We start from the raw sequence: 20,247 nt of genomic DNA on the forward strand, positions 1-20,247 counted from the left end.
TTGGCCCAATGATTTCCCTTTTTACATCTTGGACACAATCCAGGTTGTTTTGGGCAGTCCTGCATAGCCCCTGTTTCTGCTGTTCTTCCTCTATTGGGACATTGCCTCTTAAGGTGTCCCAGTTGCCCACACCGAAAGCATGTACCCGGGTTCCGCCTGTTACCTTGCGTTATCTGCATAACTGCAGCGTCAAGGCCTGCATTAGTTAATGGACTGCCCAGTTCCCTACATACTTTCATCCAAGCCTCAAGTCCCTTATGTTTGTAGGGAGTTATGGCAGCCTTGCGTTCCTTGGTACATTGCTCATAAACTAATTGCTTAATCAGCAGCATGGCTGCATCCCGGTCTCCAAAGATCCTTCTAGCTGCTTCTACCATTCTAGCTACAAAGTCTGAAAAGGGCTCCATGGGTCCCTGAATAATTTTAGTCAAATTTCCTGCAACTTCTCCCTTGTTAGGCAATGATTTCCATGCTCTTCTAGCAAGCATATTAACTTGCTCATACACCTGCAGCGGATATCCAATTTGCTGCTGTGCAAACCTGCCCTGTCCCAAGAGCATATCCAAATCCCAGGCAGGATTACCAGCTGCTCGATTAGCAGCAGCCTGTTCATTGGCATATTCTATTAAGGCTTTCCAGTCCAGATATTGACCTGATAAGAGGCAAGCTCTCACGGTGCTCATCCAATCAGAAGGAGTCATGCAATATCTGTGAAGAGCCTCTAACTGGGAAACAGTAAATGCAGCAGTTATACCATAAGTGCAGACTGACTCAGCCAAGTTCTTTATGACTTTAAAATCCAATGGTTCATGAAACCTTTGCCCTTGGACACCTTGAAACCCAGGGAAGCAATGCTGATCCCTAGCTTCCCGCCAAACTTCCGGACAAAAGGAAGTACCGTAAGTGGCAGTGTGATAGGGGGGAGGTAAGGATACAGGCAGTCCTGGGGCTGTGGGCTGCACCCTAATGGTAGACTTCTCCATTTTCTGTACTAACTTCTCAAGTTCCTCTTCAGAGTCCGAGCCACTCTCATCAGTCTGATCTTTCTCAGACTTTGCTGACCTCTCTTCCTTCAGCTGTTCTAACGCTTCCTGTTCCTTCTCTACTGCTTTAGAACACACTTTATTCTCCAGTCAGCTCCTAATCCGTTTCCAGATTGGTCGCACTCCACCTTTTAAGGTTCCTTCCTCCCAGGCGAAATCCAGCTCTCTCCCTAATTCATCCCAGCTGGGCAGCGTCAGGTGACCCAACACCTTGAACCAAGGGGCAGCAATTTCTACCTCTGACAGAAATCTTTCTAGGGCTCCTCTCTTCAACTCTATCTTTTTTGCTTTTAATAGCTCCTTAAAAGCAACAAACAAGGCAGGCAGATTTCTGAGTTCGGGGCCAGCCTGGTCTACAGAGTGAGTCCAGGACAGACAGGGCTACACGGAGAAACCCTGTCTCCAAAAACCAAAAAAAAAAAAAAGAGCAACAAACACGGGACAAGATTGCGAGTTCCCCATACTATCACTCTTGATTTGCCCTTAACGGGACTCTATCGCTCCACTCCAGAGACCTTATTGCCTCTTTACCGAGGTCCTTCCCTTTCGTCCCACCTTACCTGGGAACTTAACCAGTCGACTGCCCTGTCTGCAAGGAGTTCTGAGCCGTTGAAGATGTCCCCGTACGGGCCACCACTTATTGCTGCCTCACCGACCAGCGGAAATAAGGAGGCGACCTTCTCCAAGCAGTTTATTCAGGAACCTTGTACTACTGAATCATTCATTCATTTCTCATTTTTCTCTCTTCCCAGCCCCCAGCACTCTCGGATTAAATACTTTCCCTGGTCCCAATCAGCACCGGCTACACGGCAAAGCATAATAGGCTGTGGGAAATCATGCCAGCTTGCATCACAAACTGGAGGCACTCAGCTTTTCCAAATAAGGGCTTGTTTATAGCAATGCTTTCTGCTCTGGCCAGAGGCCAGGCGCCATATTTAGGGTAGCAGCTGCGGCTCTCCACAGAGGTCAGCCTGGTCTACAGAGTGAGTTCCAGGACAGACAGGGCTACACAGAGAAACCCTGTCTCGAAAAACCAAAAAAAAGAAAAAGAAAAGAAAGAATTAGTACCAGGCTTCTAGCTGGCTATGATGTGAAAATACCCACAGCCAGATGCAAATCTTGTCACTCACTACTGTGTGACAGGCTCTTTGTCTAACTTCTGTGCCTCAGTTTCCTCACCTCTGAAAGAAATGCTAACAGTGCATACCTTGCTGGGATACTGGGCGGCTCAAATGAGGTAATAGCCATAGGACCCACAGTCGTGGGGCCCACAGTGAGAGCTCAGTAGACGTGAGCTGTAATTATTGTAAACTGCTATTAAAAACCATCCAGGCCAAGCAGGACACAGACTGTCTTTATCTGGCTCCTTGGTTCTCTCTATGCCAGATGACTGACTTCAGGTTGCCTCCAGCCTAGAGACAAGCCTCGGGATTCTGAGCTCGCTCCCTCTGATGTCAACCCACTCACAGACAAAGCTCTGTTCTTTGTCTTTGAAGGTTTACCCAACCCTAAAAGTCAAAGCAGGTCTCATCACTCCTCCGCCAGGTGAAGAAATGAAAGGGCCAACTAGGCCAGCTGCAACTGCTCCCAAAGGGCATGGCCGGTAGGAGCCCCACCCATTCCTCAGATCCCAGGACCATGGAGTAGATCCAAGCTGCCAGCACGCAGGGTCTTCAGAGACTTTACAAGAGAAACAAACAAAACCTCATGAAGAAAAGCCCAGCTTTGCATCTCTCTTCCCCTCACCCTTCTCTTCACCGATATAGAAAGCCTTCCCCCCACAGTCTGTTCATGGCCTGGATTACAGAGACGAACAGGCAGCATATGTTTATAGTCTACTAGGAAAGAAAAGGCCCAACAAGACGGTCTAGGTACCATAGAGAAAATCATGAGCCTTTGCAGACAGGCTGTTCAGGAGGTCCAACCAGGTTCCGTAGGCTCATTGTACAGAATGAAAGTGGGACATGATTGGGCAGGCCTTCCTGCAAGGGCCAGCACTGAAAATCATGTAAAGTGTTACACACACACACACACACACACACACACACATTTATGCTGGCTTCCTAGGACACACATGGAACCTTTCTCTTTTTTGTTTTGTTTTGTTTTGTTTTGTTTTTTCCAGACAGAGTTTTTCTGTATAGCCCTGGCTGTCCTGGAATTCACTCTGTAGACCAGGCTGGCCTCAAACTCAGAAATCCACCTGCCTCTGCCTCCCAAGTGCTGAGATTAAAGATGTGCACCACCACTGCCTGGTGGAACCTTTTTTTTTTATTTTTGTAGTGAACTTCCAGATCGTTAGGGTAAAAGTTACCTACACACAAATAAAAGTAACTTAATGACACATTTCCCTTGTGTGTGCTGTGAAAGCATATGCCACAGCCCTGAACAGAAGCACTCAGCTGGAAGCCATCGAGTTGAGAGAGAAGCTAGACTTTAAGGAGGGAGCAGAGGCAATCACACCGCCGATTGAGGGGGTCTGGCATCGCCTTCTTTGGAAAGCCAGTTGAGGTGTTGCCAGTGGTTAGCAAGATTAGCAAGGCTCTAGAATAGAAAGCTGTAGAAAGGAGTGATTCGTGTGTCTTGAAATGTATGAAGGGGCATCTCCCCAACTACCTCAAATGCAAATTCCATAATGGTCCCTCCTTGCAGAGTTCAGGAAACTAAGGGTCAGAGAGGGTCAGCAAGCATGCCAGGGTTACACAGCTGCCGGTTTGAGGTAGCTACTTTCACTCACTCAGCTTGTGGCTAAACCTGCCAGTACTATACCACTTTGGGTTTTGCAAGCTGTACAAATTCCATCATAAAGGCAGCCCGCTCTTTTCACTCTGCAAATACAGATACTCTTAACGATGGATCTTCTACCCATCTGTGCCTCCTCCCCTTAGGCCTAGAGGCAAAATTGCTAGCTAGCCCAAGTTTTGTTATCTGGAAAGCAGCCTCTGAGACCAGTGTGCACATTTTAAAAGGGCACTCAGGCCAGGCAGTGGTGGCGCACGCCTTTAGTCCCAGCACTTGGGAGGCAGAGGCAGGAAGATTTCTGAGTTTGAGGCCAGCCTGGTCTACAGAGTGAGTTCCAGGACAGCCAGGGCTATACAGAGAAACCCTGTCTCGAAAAACAATAAAAACAAAAACAAACAAAAAACAAAACAAAAAAAAACCAAAAAACAAAAAAATGGCATTCAGAAGCAAGGTATATCAGAACTGTTCCACACTTGAGCCTCTTCCCACCTTAACCTTCTCAGCCATGGGATGAGGAGGCCTGAATGGCATACCTGACCATAAATGAGAGAAGAGAGACAGCTAGTTGTCAGCAGGGTGCCCTAGGTCACCAACAGCCATTGCTAGTCCTTCCTTGTAGGGGGTGCCTACATCTTTATGTGTGTCCCACTCACCCAGGGTAATCCCGCCTGTCTTCATCACGCCTGAGGATCCCTGTTCCACTTCACATCCTATATGCTGCCAGCAGGAAGCTAAGTGAGCACAGAAGGATCTTCTGAGACGATGCCCATGAAACACCTATGGCTGTGCAAATGGAAGCATCCCAGCTCTGGTGGACATCAGTCAAGATGTTTCTATCTGCCTTCCAGATCTTGCACAGTGGCTAGGCGCAGTGGCACACACCTGTAGCCCAGCACTGGGGTCTAAAGGCAAAGGGATCAAGTCTTGCTTGTGCTACAATAGTGCCTTCCTCTCTTTCTTTCTTCCTCTCTTTCTTTCTATATTTATGTATGTATTTATATATTTATTTAGTTTTGCAGATGTTTGGGGGTTTTTTAAGACTTCTTAAAAGATTTGCTTTATTTTATATCTATGAGTGTTTTGCCTATATATATATGTATGTATGTATGTATGTATGTATGTATGTATGTATATGCACCATGGGTATGTCTGAAGCTAGAAAAGGCTATCTTATTCTCTAGACCGTGAATGGTTGGGAGCCACCATGTGGGTGAGAGGAGTCCAACATGGCTTGCCTGCAGGAGCAGCAGTCGCCCTTCTTAACAGCAGAAGTGTCTCTCCAGCCCTTTTCTTCTCTTATAGAGTTGGTTTTTCTTTCTCCTTTTTTGCTGGTGATGGTTTTCAGGTTATGTGTCAGTATATACTCCAGGCTGGTCTGGAATTGTGGCAATCCTCCTGCCTCTGCCCTAGCCTCTCTTATCTTGAGAACAGAAAGTACTGTCTTGATCCATGTCTCTGTTCCTTCCCATAACTGAATCTTGAAAGGATGACCTATCCAATGGCATAATTATTAGTTGTCACCTCTCGTTTGCTCTTCGCAAATGTCGCTGGGCTTCTACCCTAAAGCAATAGTGAAGGCCACCAACCTATTAGAAGCTCCCGTGGGTACTTTGGGCTTGAGCCACCTTGAAGCATCACTGTAGCATATCTGCCACCTCCTCCTGAAACACTCCTGGATTTCAGGACACTGCACTGAAAGAGAAGCTCTGCTTTGCTCATTTTGCTGTCTAGGGCCTTTTAGGGTGATCCTTTACCTCAAAACATAATCTAAATGTAAATAGTAAAAATGAATATAATTTCAAACTTAACAAAGTGCAAGAGCTGAGTGGAATAGTGCATTCCTTTAATTCCAGCACTAAGGAACAAAGGTAGAGTCAGGTGGATCTCTTTGGGTTCCAGGCCAGCCTAGTCTGCATAGCAAGTTCTGGGACAGCCAGGCATATACATAGTGAGATCCTATCTCAAAAGAGGGAAGTGGGTTGGGTGTGGTGTTGGAGATATGGCTCAGTGGTTAAGAGCACAGGCTGCTCTTTCAGAGGACCCGTGTTCAATTCCCAGCAACCACATGATGCCTCGCAAGTATCTATACAGTCTCAAGGTATCCAATGCCCTCCTCTGGCCTCTGTGGGCATTTCATACACATGGTGCACAGACATATGTACAAGTAAAACACTTATACACATGAAATAAAAATCTAAAAAAAAAAAAAACCTTTTAAGCAAGATTATTGAATAATGTCCTTTGCCCAGACTTTACATTTTCCCACTTGACCTTAATAACTATCCATATGTATAAATACATAATCCTTCATGTTGTGACACATTTAAAGAGTGAATCAAAGTCATTTAATATTGGATATGTTGTGTGTTTTCCTAAGAGTGATTTTTTTTTCTGTAATCAGTTACCAAAGTAAGGAAATTTATTGTGAATCGAGGATTATTGTCTTGCCTGTATGCGGAGTCGGTGCCCCAGTCGTTGCCCCAGTTGTATCAAACCCATCACACACTGTCAGTCACTTGTATTCTGGAATAGCTTCTCCTCCTTAGATTGAGATGATTTTTGACTTAAAAACTACAGTTAGTATTGTTTCCTTCATAGCAGGGGGCATTGTGTCTGTCTCCAGATTACTATGGTAGGTTTAGCCACTGCTTAAGATGGCGTCTTCCAGGCTTCCCCTGTAGTGTTATTCTTTTTTGTAATTAACAAATAATCTATAGAATGACACTCTGAGGCATTTTAAATGTCTTTGCATTATATTTAGCATCACCATTTTTTTTTAGCTATAGTCTACTATGAGACATTTTCCCTCCACTCATTTGGTCATTTTATACTTTAGTTGTCCTTTTGTTTAGCTCTTTATTCAGTGAGTTAGGATCCACCATCTTGTGGCAGGACTCCCTCCCCACTTTTGAGGTGGGAGCTAGTGGAAGTTGAGATAGGATGTCACTGTGTAGCCTTGGCTAACCTGGAGTTTGGTATGTATCCCAGATTGGCCTTGAACTCATAGAGATGCTCCTGCCTCAGCCTCCCAAGTGATGGAATTAAAGGTGTGTGCCACTATGCCTGCTCCCACCCCACCCCCTTCTATGTGTATAAGTGTCAATATACTAAGGAAGTCAATATACCACGTTTGCCTGCATATAAGTTTATACCAAGTGTGTGTAGTGCCCTTGGAGGTCAGAAGAGGGTGTTGGATCCCCTGGGAAAGCCCCCATGTGGATGCTAAGAATGGTCTTCTGGTATGCAGTCAGTGCTCTTAACTTCAGAGCCATCTCTCCATCCCCATGTGAAAGTCCTTTTAACCAACTCTTAGCCTCTTGCAATGCTATCCTGGTCATAGAGGACTTCTGTAACTTAAGTCCTTCCCTGAGTTTTCCAGAATTTCTCACATACATTTGTTACCAGCCCATGACACTCTAAAAGATCCCCTCCCCTGTACCACAACACACACACACATACACACACACACACAGAGAGAGAGAGAGAGAGAGAGAGAGAGAGAGAGAGAGAGAGAGAGAGAGAGAGAACCTTCCCAGACTTCTGCTCAGTTTCTTTATGGGCTTGATCTAGCCTGCATGGGTTCTACATGATGGCATAGGCATGTATTTCTGTTTACATATTTGTGTGGGTGTACTTGTGTATTGAGTTACCTCACCCATTAGATTTTACAAGTTCTGTTCAATCATAGAAGTTTTATAAACAAAGTCAGCTTTGTTGAGAATCCAGCATTTAGAGTTAACAAAAGAAGCCTTGCCTGGACAAAAGACGAGCAATAGAGTAAATGGTAATCAGTGACCTCCTCCTCCCCCTCCCCCTCTTCCTCCTCTTCCTCCTCCTCCTCCTCCAACACCCCAGTGTAGAGAAGACTCAGCCTTGTGGTTATGAACAGGAATAGTCCAAATGGATTCCTGCCAAAGTCTAAGGATTCTGTGTCTAAGATTTGACCTCAACAGATATTTGCTAAAGAACAATAAGTGACAGGCTCTGGAGTAGACAGGAGGTATACAGTCACTGCCTTCAGGAAACCACTGTTTTGTGCTAGGCTTGGTGGCTCTCTCACCTGTAGTCCTAGCACTTAGGAGGTACAGGCAGGTGGATCTCTGTGAGTTTAAGGCCAGCCTAGTTTATAGAATGAATTCCAAAAATGCCAGGGCTATTTACAGAAGAGACCCTGTCTCCAATAAGTAGATGATAGATAGATAGATAGATAGATAGTAGATAGATAGATAGATAGATAGATAGATAGATAGATAGATGGCAGACAGACAGATAGATAGATACATGAAAATAAAATAATCAAAAAAAGGAAAAGAAAAGAAACTTCCATTTGGGAGCTGGGGAGATGGCTCTGTAAGATGGCTTGTCCTTGCAGGGCAGTGGTGGCCCACATCTTTAATCCCAGCACTTGGGAGACAGAAGTAGGCTACTTGAGTTTAAGGCCAGCCTGATCTACAGAATGGGTTCCAGGACAGCCAATGTTAGCCAATGTTATACAGAGAGACTGTAAGGAAAAATTAAAGCTTTAAACCTGTGCTGACTAGGAAGAAAAGTTATAGGCCTAAGAATCCATCACAAACTGGCCACATAGGCCTGGGAAAGAGCAAACAAGTTGTTAGGTATCATAACAGCTGGCAGGTCAAGAAGACATAAAACTATAAACATAGAGGAAAACATGTCTAGGCAAACGAGGACATGTCCAAGGCCCAGGCCTGCAAAGACGTGCCTGGCAGACACTAAGTAATGGACCATCTGGTCCTCTCAGATATGGTTTAAGGTCAGATGCTCTGTTGACTCAGATTAACACCAACCTTAGAAATTTTCCAGTCTGTTCTGCACGTAATAGTTAATATTTGAACTAGCCAATCATGTATGACCACACTGATCCCTTTGTTCCCTCAGACCTTTTCCCTATAAAAACCCCTAACTTTCAAGCCTCGTGGTCGGCTCCACTATCTCCTGTGTGAGATAGGTGTGGTGCCGAACCAGGGCGTCCTGAAATTAAAATATACCTCTTGTAATTACATCAAGATGTGGTCCTTGGGTGTACGTCCTCCTGAGATTTGAGTGGGGGTCTCCCCCAGGGGTCTTTCAAGACCCTGTCTTGATGAAGGGGGTAGGAGTGGGGCATGCTTGTCCTGCAAGCATGAAAACCTGAATTCAAATTTCCATGTAAAAATTTGGGCACAGCCACTGGGCACCTATAACCTGGTGCTGTGGGGAGCAGAGACAGGAGGAATCTGGGAGCTTGGCTTAATGACTACTAGCCTAGTTCCAGTTCAGTGAGAGAAAATAAAGCAGAGAATGATATGGAGCCTTCCTCTGGCTTCTGTACAGATATGCATGAGTGCACATGTACACAGAGAGCAGTGGAGGGAGAGTCAGACGACCGAGAAAGAGACAGGGAGGGAGAAGGAGAGACAGAGACAGAGAGACAGGAAGAGAGTGAGAAAAAAATTACCATTTTAGTGGGACAGATAGCAAACAAATAAATATAGCTAGTACTAATTGGTATAGAAAAAAATGCTTAAGTATTGGCTTAAGTTACGGTGCTTTTTAAAAATATAGAGAAGGGCTGGAGATGGCTCAGTGGTTGAGAGCACTGGCTCACAGGCAGTCCAGGCACACACCTTATTTCCCAGAACTCAGGAGGCAGAGGCAGGCGGATCTCTGAGTTTGAGGCCATCGTGATCTACAGAGCAAGTTCTAGGACAGCCAAGACTACACAGAGAAACCCTGTCTTGGAAAAAAAAAAAAAAAAACAATCAGAAGAGTGCTACCAGAGCTTCCAAACAACCTGTTTGATTCCCACCGCCCACATGGTGACTGCCTGTAACTCCAGCCCCAGGAGAGCCCAACACCCTCTCTACACTTCCATCAACATCAGATAAACATGAGGTATACAGACATACATGCAGACAAAACACCCATACACATAAAATAAAAAATAAACGAGTCTTTAATATATCAGGGAGAGCTAAGAAAAAAAGTGGGATGATAATATTTGAAGAGAGAGGGTGAATCTGAGGACAGAGACTTAGGACATTGCTCAGTTTAGAGATCAAGAATAAAGGAAGAATCAGCAACTTAGAAATCCATGGTACCTTAGAAGAAAGAGATGGGGTGGCTGTGTTGCCAGATGCGGAAAGCTGTCCCCAGGAGGAGGCAGTAATTTGTTGACCGGGTCTAATATAATAAGGATGCAGAGCCTTTAGATTTGAGAGATCCTGGCAGACTGTTTCAGGGGTGTGCTGGGAACAGAATTCCTCACTGGACTGGATTTGAGAGAGAACACACATACTGAGCGCAGATGATCACTCTTGGAGAATTTCCCCATAAAAGTGAGCAGAATGATGGAATAGAATCTAAAGGAGGGCTATGGGGCTGAGGGAAGGGTTCTGTAGCTGGAAGGCACCAGCCCCCAGTAGCTGGCTAATGGGGATTGTCCATAGATGGCAAACAAGGAACAACTAACGACAGAGGGGAAGAAAGGAGGAGGATCATCAGTGTCCTGAGAAAGCTTGCTCAAAGGGAGAAAAACAGAGGACCACAGAGCAAGGTACAGCTAGATAGGTAGAGAAGCCAAGAAAAATGGAGGGGGGCCTCTAGGGCTGGTTTTCTGTCCCACTCCCCATCCCCCAACCCCTGCTCCCCGAATTGGTAGATCGTCATTTTGTTGACATTTCCATTTTTCAAACATTTCTGTGTATTGGTGGGGAGGTGGACATCTTGAGTTAGGCCTGTTAGCATTATGTTCCTGTAAATTAGACCATTCTGGAGTGGTGGCAGGTACCTGCAATCCCAGCACGCTGCAGGTGAAAACAAGAGGGTCGCAAGTTCTAGACCAGATGGGGCCACAAAGAGATCTTGTCTTTAAAAAGGAGAGGCAAGAAGGAAAAAACAGAAGGGTGGCAGCAGCCTCTTGTCTGTGTCCCAAGGATGAGGGTGAAGGCTGGAGTCTAAGGGTCAGCCTGAGTTCCAAACTACAGAGCAAAATCTTTGTTTCAAAAAGAAAAAAAATTGAAAACAGATGTTTGAGTGATGTTACAGTTGAACAAAGTGTGCCTTTTGATATCATGACTGGCCGTGTCAGTAGATAGTCCTTGCTCCACTGTAATAGTACAAGAATCTCTCACCATTTAAAAACTTTCTTAGAGGCTGGAGAGATGACTTGGTGGTTATGATCACTGGCTGCGCTTCCAAAGGACCCCTGTTCAGATCCCAGCACCCAGGTGGCAGTTCATGACTGTAATTCCAGTTCCAGGGGACCAGACACCCTTACACAAACATACATGGAAGCAGAACACCAATGTAAATAAAAATAAAAATAAAAAACCTTTCTTAGATTAAATAGATTAAAAGCAGGGTCTTCTGGGATAAATAAGTGAAAAAGGAGCCAAATAAAAACCAAGTTTTTCTGATTGTAAAAGAAATACATATTTGATTTATAAAGTGAATCAAACCCTATCCTGACCTGTCCCTTTCTCATCTGCCTTCCAGAGAGAACAGAGTACATAATTTTTAAAATACCACTTCCTGGATTTTTCTATAAACATATATTATATTGATAAGTATTTGCTTCCAGTGTATGTCTTTGATTGTTTTGTTTTGTTTTGTTTTGTTTGTTTTTCGAGACAGGGTTTCTCTGTGTAGCCTTGGCTGTCCTGGAACTCACTCTGTAGACCAGGCTGGCCTCGAACTCAGAAATCTGCCTGTCTCTGCCTCCCAAGTGCTGGGATTAAAGTGCCACCACTGCCCAGCCTTTGATCTGTTTATAACTGAGAGCTAAATAAAAAACTGCCTGCTAGGAACATTGATTCCCAATTTCATATAACTTGTTAGTAGTTTCAATCCAGGGGCTTTATAAATATATATAATTTCAGTTATACAGATTTAACTGTCAGGAGTGCATAGGAAGGACAGGGTATAAACTGACCTTTGTTTCAGACTTAAATGCTTCTTTGAGAGTGAAATAATGACACACTAGTCTCAGCTGATAACAACTGTGGGTTTCACCCAACAATAAGTACAGTGCCATTCTAAAGATGCTTCGTATTTGTTGATAATGGCTTTCTGCTTAGCACAGTTTTGGGTGCTTTTTACAGGAGAATGAGATGCTAAGAGAAAAGAGCCAAGCTGTGGATCACAGTTCCCAGCAGGAGGAAAATGAGGAAGGGGTGTCAGCCCAGGCAAAATCGCGACAGCAAAGTAGGAAAGAGGAAAACAAAATGGCGGGCACATCTACCTGGGAAGCAGAGAAGACCACTGAGGCTAGGAATGAGGTAAGCTGTGAGAAGTTCCAGGCTGGCCGCTGACCTTTCAGAAAGACTTGGTGTTACACACAGTGAACTCTGTGTGTAAGTATGCACTGTCATTAGCAAATCTGACATATAAAAACAAAACTTAAAAGTGTGTGTGTGTTAACTGTAGTTATAAAGCAGTTGACCCATAGAATCATTTTCTCTGGTTAAAGACAGAACTTACTAGCAGCTTTGTTATTCGAATTTGCCAAGATAAGGAGTAAAAGCCAGCTGGCATCCAGATTAGTCAATCTAGGTCTAGGAGATCAAAAGACCAACCTTACAAATCTCTCTCTTGATTTCCACTAAAGCTCAGACCCAAGTCTCCAGTCTGCTAGTGGGTCAGGCTGAATCACTGCTGCCTGTTTCCTACCTCTGGCCTTACCTAAGAGACCAGGGCCAGGCTCCTGGTGGGCATCTTCCTCTACTTCTTTTGACCATACAGGGTGAACCTCAGGACTCAGGGTGAAAGGATGGATTCTTGTGCAGCCAGTGCTTCCCCTGTTTCATGTAGGCCATACTGTAGATTTGACTTAGTCCCCATATGGTCCTAGCCACAAGTTTAGCACAGAGATGCTCCAGGTAAAAATGGTGATTCACAGACACAACAGGATACTTTTACCCGCACAAGGCATCCTTGTCCTAGTGGTTGTTCTCACTGTGACCAGCCGCAGCACCTCCTTCTCTGGGAGATAGAATCTGGAAAACCCTTAGAGGATGAGGATCTGGGTCATGAGACAACCCTCACCACCATGTAACATCACAAGGGAACTGGCTTTGCAGAGCTGTTGATGGAAAAAAACCACAGCTCTCACTCAAAGAAAGTAAGAGTTTATTCTAGAGTCATATTTGAGTGACCATGGCCCAGGAACACAGATTTTAGCTTACTCCTAATTCCATGTTCCAATGGGAAGCAGTTTCATGAAGGTTTTTTATATGTAGGTAAGTTCAAAATATGTTCGTGGGTAAACCAGAGAGGCAGTGAGGTGGGGAGAGCTTTTTCTATAGGTCCACCCAGATGCTCTCTGGCCTTTTGGGTTGATGGAAGCTAGTGGTCTGCTAATTTATTAGATCTCAAAAGATTTTATCTGTTAGTCACAGAAGGCTAGTTCTGACACAGGTGGGCAAGCAGTAGCTGTTCTGAGAGCTAGAAGTAGCCAATGATCAGGGAGGTACCTAGCCTGTGGACCTGAACGTTCCAGTCTCTCCACAATACTAGAGTTGGAATCAGTCAGTCTTCAGACATAGCTTCCTTGCAGGAGTTTTTGTTTTGCAGTAATATCAGAAGATTTGCTTTCTTTACTTGCTCACCACTCTTGTCCCACTTCCAGCCGTTTGTTCTAGGAACCCACTGTTCTTATACCACTGTGAACTCAAGGCTTCAAGAGTCCAAAACATGTTATTCAGACTCTGGTTAGCCTGGGGATACAGGCCAGTGGTTGGACAATTGCCTAACACCAGGAGCCCCTAGTTCAATCCTCAGAACTACTAAAAACAACAACAAAAAACCAACATTCTCAGGTCCTGGTAGTATAGCAGCTGTTAAGAACAAAATTAAACACCCTTGTCTCCTCCTCCTCTTCCTCCTCTTCCTCCTCTGCTGCATCCTCAGACCGACAAATCACCCTCAGGTGGACCAGATTACCTTCCCTGTGGTTAGGCTGTCGCCCCTCCACTGGGGAGATAAAGGGTAGAGAGCTTGACTGTTGCAGCAGGCAGAGTGTTAACTTACTGGTGGGATGTATATAAAGCTATTGAATGTTTATAGGCATTGGTCCACATTTATAGGCATTTTTATTTGGTTGGCTCTCTGAGGGCCCATTCCCTCCAAAGCTAGGGCACTTGGCCTTTGCCCCCAGGTGGTCATTTTAAGGTCTGAATGTCCAGTAGCATGCCCTTCCCTTTCCAGGTGGTCTTCTAAACCATTTAATGGCTGTCTACCATATGGCTCTGGACACTTGCTTTTTGCGGGAACATTTAACTATAAATGTTCTCCTCTGGGCCTCTTTTGGCCTCATTTTGAAAGGAAGAACACACCCAACCTTTGCTCCCTTACCTCTCTAGCTTCAACCCTCACTCTAAATACTGAGAAGCCATGGTACAGGCCTATGCTCCCAGTAGCTTGCAAACTTGGAGGCAAAACTGAAAGCTAATGGGCAGCAGGGCGACTTAGTAAGACCCCTCCCCCATCTCAAACTGCCAAGATAAGTCAGTCCATTTAGTGCCTCAGTCAACTAAGAAAATGGTTTCTGCTGTTCTTTACTTGATATGGAATTCTCCGTTACAATTTCCCCTCACATGTTGGTGTCTTTCTCTTTACTCCCTCATTGGCCTTCCCAGGAAAGACGTTTTCTTTGAATCATTTAAATCACTGTTATACATGTTGACTCGTTAAATAGAGTGGGGAGCTACAGTGTAAGAAAATAGCAGTTTGAATCAAATTTTAATATATAGAAACATATTAAACACCCAAAGCAGGCACTTTCTTGGTCTTACATATCCCAAACTGTCCAAAACAGATCATAAATTCCTGATCCTCCTACCTCCACCTGCTAAATGCTGGGATTATAGGCTTGTGCTATCATTCCCTGCCAGGCCTTACTAGGCTCCTGACCTTGGCCTGAGTCACTACTTACTACAAATTGCAACTTTGTTCTCCTTGAGATGCTATGTTGCTTATTAAGCTAGTCTCAAACGTGTGAGGTTGTGATCCACTTCAGCCTCCACAGGAGCAATATTCCTCAGAATAGCCCTGGCTTCTTTTCTTTTTTTAAATAAAAGCTCTGGCTTTGCTGGGCAGTGGTGGTGCATGCCCTTAATCCCAGCACTTGGGAGGCAGAGGCAGGATTTCTGAGTTTGAGGTCAGCCTGGTCTACAAAGTGAGCTCCAGGACAGCCAGGGCTATACAGAGAAACCCTGTCTCAAAAAACCAAAAAAAAAAAAAAAAAAAAAAGCTCTATATGTTTCTGCACCATGTACATGCCTGGTGCCTATGGAGGTCGTAAGAGGGCATCATATCCCCTGGAACTGGATTTTACAGCCACTAACTGCAGGCTGGGACTCAAATGTGGGTCCTCTGCAAAAGCAGCCAGGACTGTTAACTGCTGAGCCATTTCTCCAGCACTGTCTGCAGTTTTGGCGTACTTAACAGGGAAACAAAAGTGTCAGCTCAGTCAGTTTTCCAGGCTCTTTATAAAAGAAATGTGGCCAGGGCTCAAAGTGCAAGCAGGTAATATGCACACCTGTGTAGATTAAGGGACCTGAAGACCAGGTCTTCTCACTTAAGAAAACTAAAGCTTGTGATATGTACACGTTAAAAGATAGCTCCATTAAATGTCTCCACATTTTTAAAGTCTCAATCTAAAATGGAACTATTTTATAAGTTTAGAAAAAGGAAATTTAAAACTCCAGCTTCACATTTCCCAACAACATAAAATGAACTGAAAGTACACTTTCAGTGTTTCTAGAAACAACAACTGTCCATTATTTATTTTTTTAAATCCTAGACACTAAACCACCAAAGAATGACAAAGTTTGAAAATTTTTCCTCCCTACAGACAGGGTCTCAGATAGCCCAAGCTGGCCTCATTTGCTATGTAGCCAAAGATAAGCTTAATCTTCTGATCTTCCTGAATCCACTCCCCACGTGCTAGGATTACAAGTCTGAATCACCACACCTAATCTATGGACTGCTGGGGACCTAACCCAGGGCTTACACCAAGCAAGCTCTTTACTGAGCTACATTCCCAGTCAACAATGGTTCCTGTGGTTTTACTGAGATGGGACCTTGCCATTTGTACCCTGGTGTTGGCCTTTTTAGTCTTCTGTGTCTACCTCCCAAGTGGTGAGATTATAGGCAAACACCACTATTCTTAGCTTTATGTAATAGGGACAAATAGCCAACTTCTATGAAGCCAAACGTCTCAATATTATATAGTCTTAGGTATTATTGACTATCTTAAAGATAAACAAACCGGGCAGTGGTGGCGCATGCCTTTAATCCCAGCACTTGGGAGGCAGAGGCAGGTAGATTTCTAAATTCAAGGCCAGCATGGTCTACAGAGTGAGTTCCAGGACAGCCAGGGCTATACAGAGAAACCCTGTCTCAAAAAACAAACAAAAAAGGAGGAAAAAGTAAAGAAAACAAAAAAGAAACTAGAAGCCTAGCCTAGAGTGTTTTCTACTGTTAGAATCCTCAGTTTAGAGGTGATACACTGGTAAAAACTAAATGAAGCTGTTTATTAGACTGATCAGAGAGCTTACTGGGAATTGAATTAACTCCTCTGCTGAGCTGTTGTCCCTTAAGGAATCACTTTATTTATTCCCTATGGATCTACCACCCATCCTGGGCTACAAAGAATACCCTCAACCTCCTGAGGTCAACAGCCAACTGAGAAGCAAGCAAAAAGGTTAAAAGGTTGGACTTATTAATTCTAAAAAAGATATGAAGCATCATTTTATGTAACAAGTTGGCCAAGAAGTCCACAAGTCACTAAGATAGTTTTCCAGTTAAGGAACAATTTAAAAATTAGTAATCATTTAGCATCCATCTATAGAAAGTCTATGGTATTATGAACCCCCCCCCAAATAATTCTTTCATAGAACCCACTGTATTTGACAAAGGTAAATGTTATTTGTCCAATTCTATATCTACTACAAAATCTTAAACATTTAGTGGAATGGAGGGAGTTGGGAGATATCATAAATGTTAACACATGTTAATAGAATGTGTTCACTGATACCCTAATGCACTCTGAATAAATATTATTTTGTGTGTGCCAGGCACATGTGTGGAGATAAGAGGAAATTGCTGGAGTCTATTCTCCCCTTCCACCCTGATGTGGTTTCTGGGGATTGAACTCAAGTTGTCAGACTTGTGCTGAGAGGGCTTTACTGTCTTTCCACCCTTACTGAACATTTTAAAATAGTGATACAAAAACGAACTTAAGGTCACAATTTAATTAAGAACTAAAACCAAGGCCAGGCAGTGGTGTTGCACACCTTTAATACCAGCACTTGGGAAGCAGTGGCAGGCAAATTTGTGTTCGAGGCCAGCCTGGTCTGTAAGAGTTCCAGGACAGCCGGGGCTACACAGAGAAACCCTGTCTCGAAAAACAAAACAAAACAAAAAGAACTAATACCAAAAGGTTTGGAACCAGATTTCAAGACAGATAAGAGATATCCATGTCCAGGGGGATATATAGCTTCCCACCTAAAATGCCAAGAAATAGGAAACAGAAGTATTTGTCTACTAGAAATCAGAATCATTAGATTTATGGTCAAGATGGGTTTATAGTAATCCTTGGAGGATAAGGTTCATACAAAATATCTCTCAGCAAAAATGAATCTTAAACAAGGTGGTGGGGGAGCACATCTTTTTAATCCCAGTACTGGGCAGGCAGAGGCAGGCCCATCTCTGAATTTCTGGCCAGCCTGGTCTACATAAGTTCCAGAACAGCTAGGACTGTTACAGAGACCCCACTTCAAAAACTAGAAAAAAATGCCACCAAACCCAAACCTCTTTTTAAAAGTTACAAATTTGAGCCAGATGTGATGGTGCATTCCAGATTTTCCAGCACACAAAAGGCTGAGGTAGGACTGCCATGAGTTCCAGACCAGGCTTGCCTTGGTTACAAGCCCCTCTCAAAAAGGACAAAACAGAAAGGAAGAAAAAAAAAATGCCTAAAACTAAGATTTCAGTGTTTTTCTGATGGTAAACATTTTTTGTTTATATACAGAACTATCTACATTGGTCAGATACATCTTTCTCTCTGGAAGATTTATTCCAACTACTTTCATCACAGCCTGAACATTCTCTGGAGGTAAAAGAAACCTTGACTTGTATTTAACACCCACCTCGCCCCATGTCCAATAAAACCCTTGAATTGGCAGACCTCTGTGAATTAAGGACTCTATTTGGAAGACATAGCAATTTGCCAAGTGCATTATAAAACACAAAGGCTTAATTTTCATAGAAATAATCACTTTGGAGAATTAAAATGTATGCCATCTGTCAGATTTAGACCATACTGATAACTTTGTTTTCCTTGTAACGAGTCTCTTAACATCCCCTGCCCCAGACTAATGAGGACTGCTCATTAGCTTATCCTTGACCCTTCACAATGTAGATGTTAGCTTCAAACCCATTGACTTAAGAGCTGTATCTTAATGTTACAGTGCTTAATGTTTAACTCCCTGACTACTCAAGACCCTTTACTCCCAGGGTCATCAGCATATTCTGAGATCACATATTGTATCTCAAACAGGGAATTGTTCAGTCAATAGTATATCCATATTACAAAGACATTTGACAAAAGTAATGTGAGATTATATATTCAGTAATGGAACTCCCTTTGAAATAGTGTTTTTGTTCTTCAGGGCATCTCATTGGAAGACATTCCACCTTTTCTGAGCAGTGCCTGTGGAAGTGTGACTTCCTCAGCACAGAACATAAATTTGAGCCAAGCTATAAGCCATGATGTCAATCTTCATGAAGCCATGCTGTTGCGCCCCAACAACACATTTAGAAGAGATCCATCAGCAAGGTCTTCACAGGCACAAGAACCATTTCTGCAGTTAAGTTCTCATACCAATCCTGAGCAAGCCACTCCTCCAATGTCTCTTCCACCTGTTGACAATCAAATGAGGAACCTAACAAGCCAAGATCTCCTGTATGACCTGGATTCAAATATATTTGATGGAATAAACCTAACGTCATTGGCCACAGGTTTCAGTCCACTGGAAGTTTCTGAACTATTTGAAGAACCAGATTCTGGGCTCTCATTAAATTCGAGTTTCAACAGCACCTCTCTCACCAACTCTAATTCTTCTATTTATGATGGGACTGTGGGTTACAACAGTGACCTACAGCCTCTTTGTCATGATTTAGGTGCTGTAGGAGGCTGCTACCCAGAACCCCGTAAACATTGTCATATAGACCATAGGATGACTCTTGAATGTCAGCAAGTATTTCATGACCACAATTACCACTTACAGTCAGGTGTACCAAAGCCTACATCTGAATCTTTTACATGGTCTGAGAAGTCACAGAAAACCAGTGGGTGCCTTGATAATCCAGACAGAAACTTGAGCCGTGATGAACAACGTGCTAAAGCTCTGCACATTCCCTTTTCTGTAGATGAAATTGTCCGGATGCCTGTTGACTCTTTCAACAGCATGTTAAGCAGACATTACCTGACAGACTTACAAGTTTCTCTCATCCGTGATATCAGGCGAAGAGGAAAAAATAAAGTTGCTGCTCAGAACTGCCGTAAACGTAAACTAGACATCATTTTAAATCTAGAAGATGATATATGTAACTTGCAAGCAAAGAAAGAAGCCCTTAAAAACGAGCAAACTCAATGTAACAAAGCTATTGACATAATAAGACAGAAGCTACATGATCTTTACCATGATGTTTTTAATAGATTAAGAGATGACCAAGGTAGGCCAGTCAATCCAAGCCACTATGCACTTCAGTACAACCATGATGGAACTGTTTTGATTGTACCCAAAGAACTGATCTCATCAGGCCACAAAAAGGAAGCCCCAAAGGGAAAAAGAGAAAGAAACTGAATAGTTCTAGTGGCCAGCATCACAAACCATTTTAAGATTTTAAAAGTACTGGAACTTGAATCAGTTAATCCTGATGTTTAGGAATAAAGATTATGCTTCTGTGAAGTTGTGAAAATCCACACATTCCTGCACAATTCATAAGTATCTATGTGAAGTAATCTCTAAGAGCTACAGCTACCTTGTAATAAGGTAGTCACCTAAAAAAATACTTTAAGACCTTATGGCTTAAAACTCAGCCTTAGTGTTTTTCTGAAGGTTTTTTAATATTTAACTTGTATGAAGGTAAATTTTATATTCAACTTATAAAACTTTTATTACAAGTCCAAATACTTGCCTTGTTCTTTTAAAATCCATTCAGTAACTATGCTTAATATGCAAGGTTCATCATTGGTAAGCTTTGACCCAAATATCCACACTAGTAAAACAGTTAGGTCACAGCCCTACATCCACATAAAAAACTTAGCAGCAGTACTAGAGTGCGTTGATGACCTACCACTTAAAAACTCAGCTGTTTAAAAAATGGGTAAAAGAAAAAAAAAAAAGTCCAGGCAGTGGTGGCACATGCCTTTAATCCCAGCACTTGGGAGGGC

General features: G+C 43.4%; 1 protein-coding gene across 2 annotated transcripts in view; it reads left to right on the plus strand.

The window, feature by feature from the left end:
• Nfe2l3 (nuclear factor, erythroid 2 like 3) overlaps positions 1-19,961 on the plus strand; it is a 35,005-nt gene extending 15,044 nt beyond the window's left edge. The window contains exons 2-4 of one of the 2 annotated variants that reach the window (XM_031381891.1): positions 11,888-12,064; positions 17,821-17,904; positions 18,461-19,961. In XM_031381891.1, the coding sequence (XP_031237751.1) occupies positions 11,888-12,064; positions 17,821-17,904; positions 18,461-19,657 (1,458 nt within the window). In that variant the 3' untranslated portion in view covers positions 19,658-19,961. The remainder of the gene's footprint in view (positions 1-11,887; positions 12,065-17,820; positions 17,905-18,460) is intronic. The other variant, XM_031381892.1, reaches the window with a different exon arrangement.
• Positions 19,962-20,247: the final 286 nt, after the last annotated feature.

Source organism: Mastomys coucha, unplaced genomic scaffold (genome assembly GCF_008632895.1).
Source record: "Mastomys coucha isolate ucsf_1 unplaced genomic scaffold, UCSF_Mcou_1 pScaffold20, whole genome shotgun sequence".
NCBI lineage: Eukaryota > Metazoa > Chordata > Mammalia > Rodentia > Muridae > Mastomys > Mastomys coucha.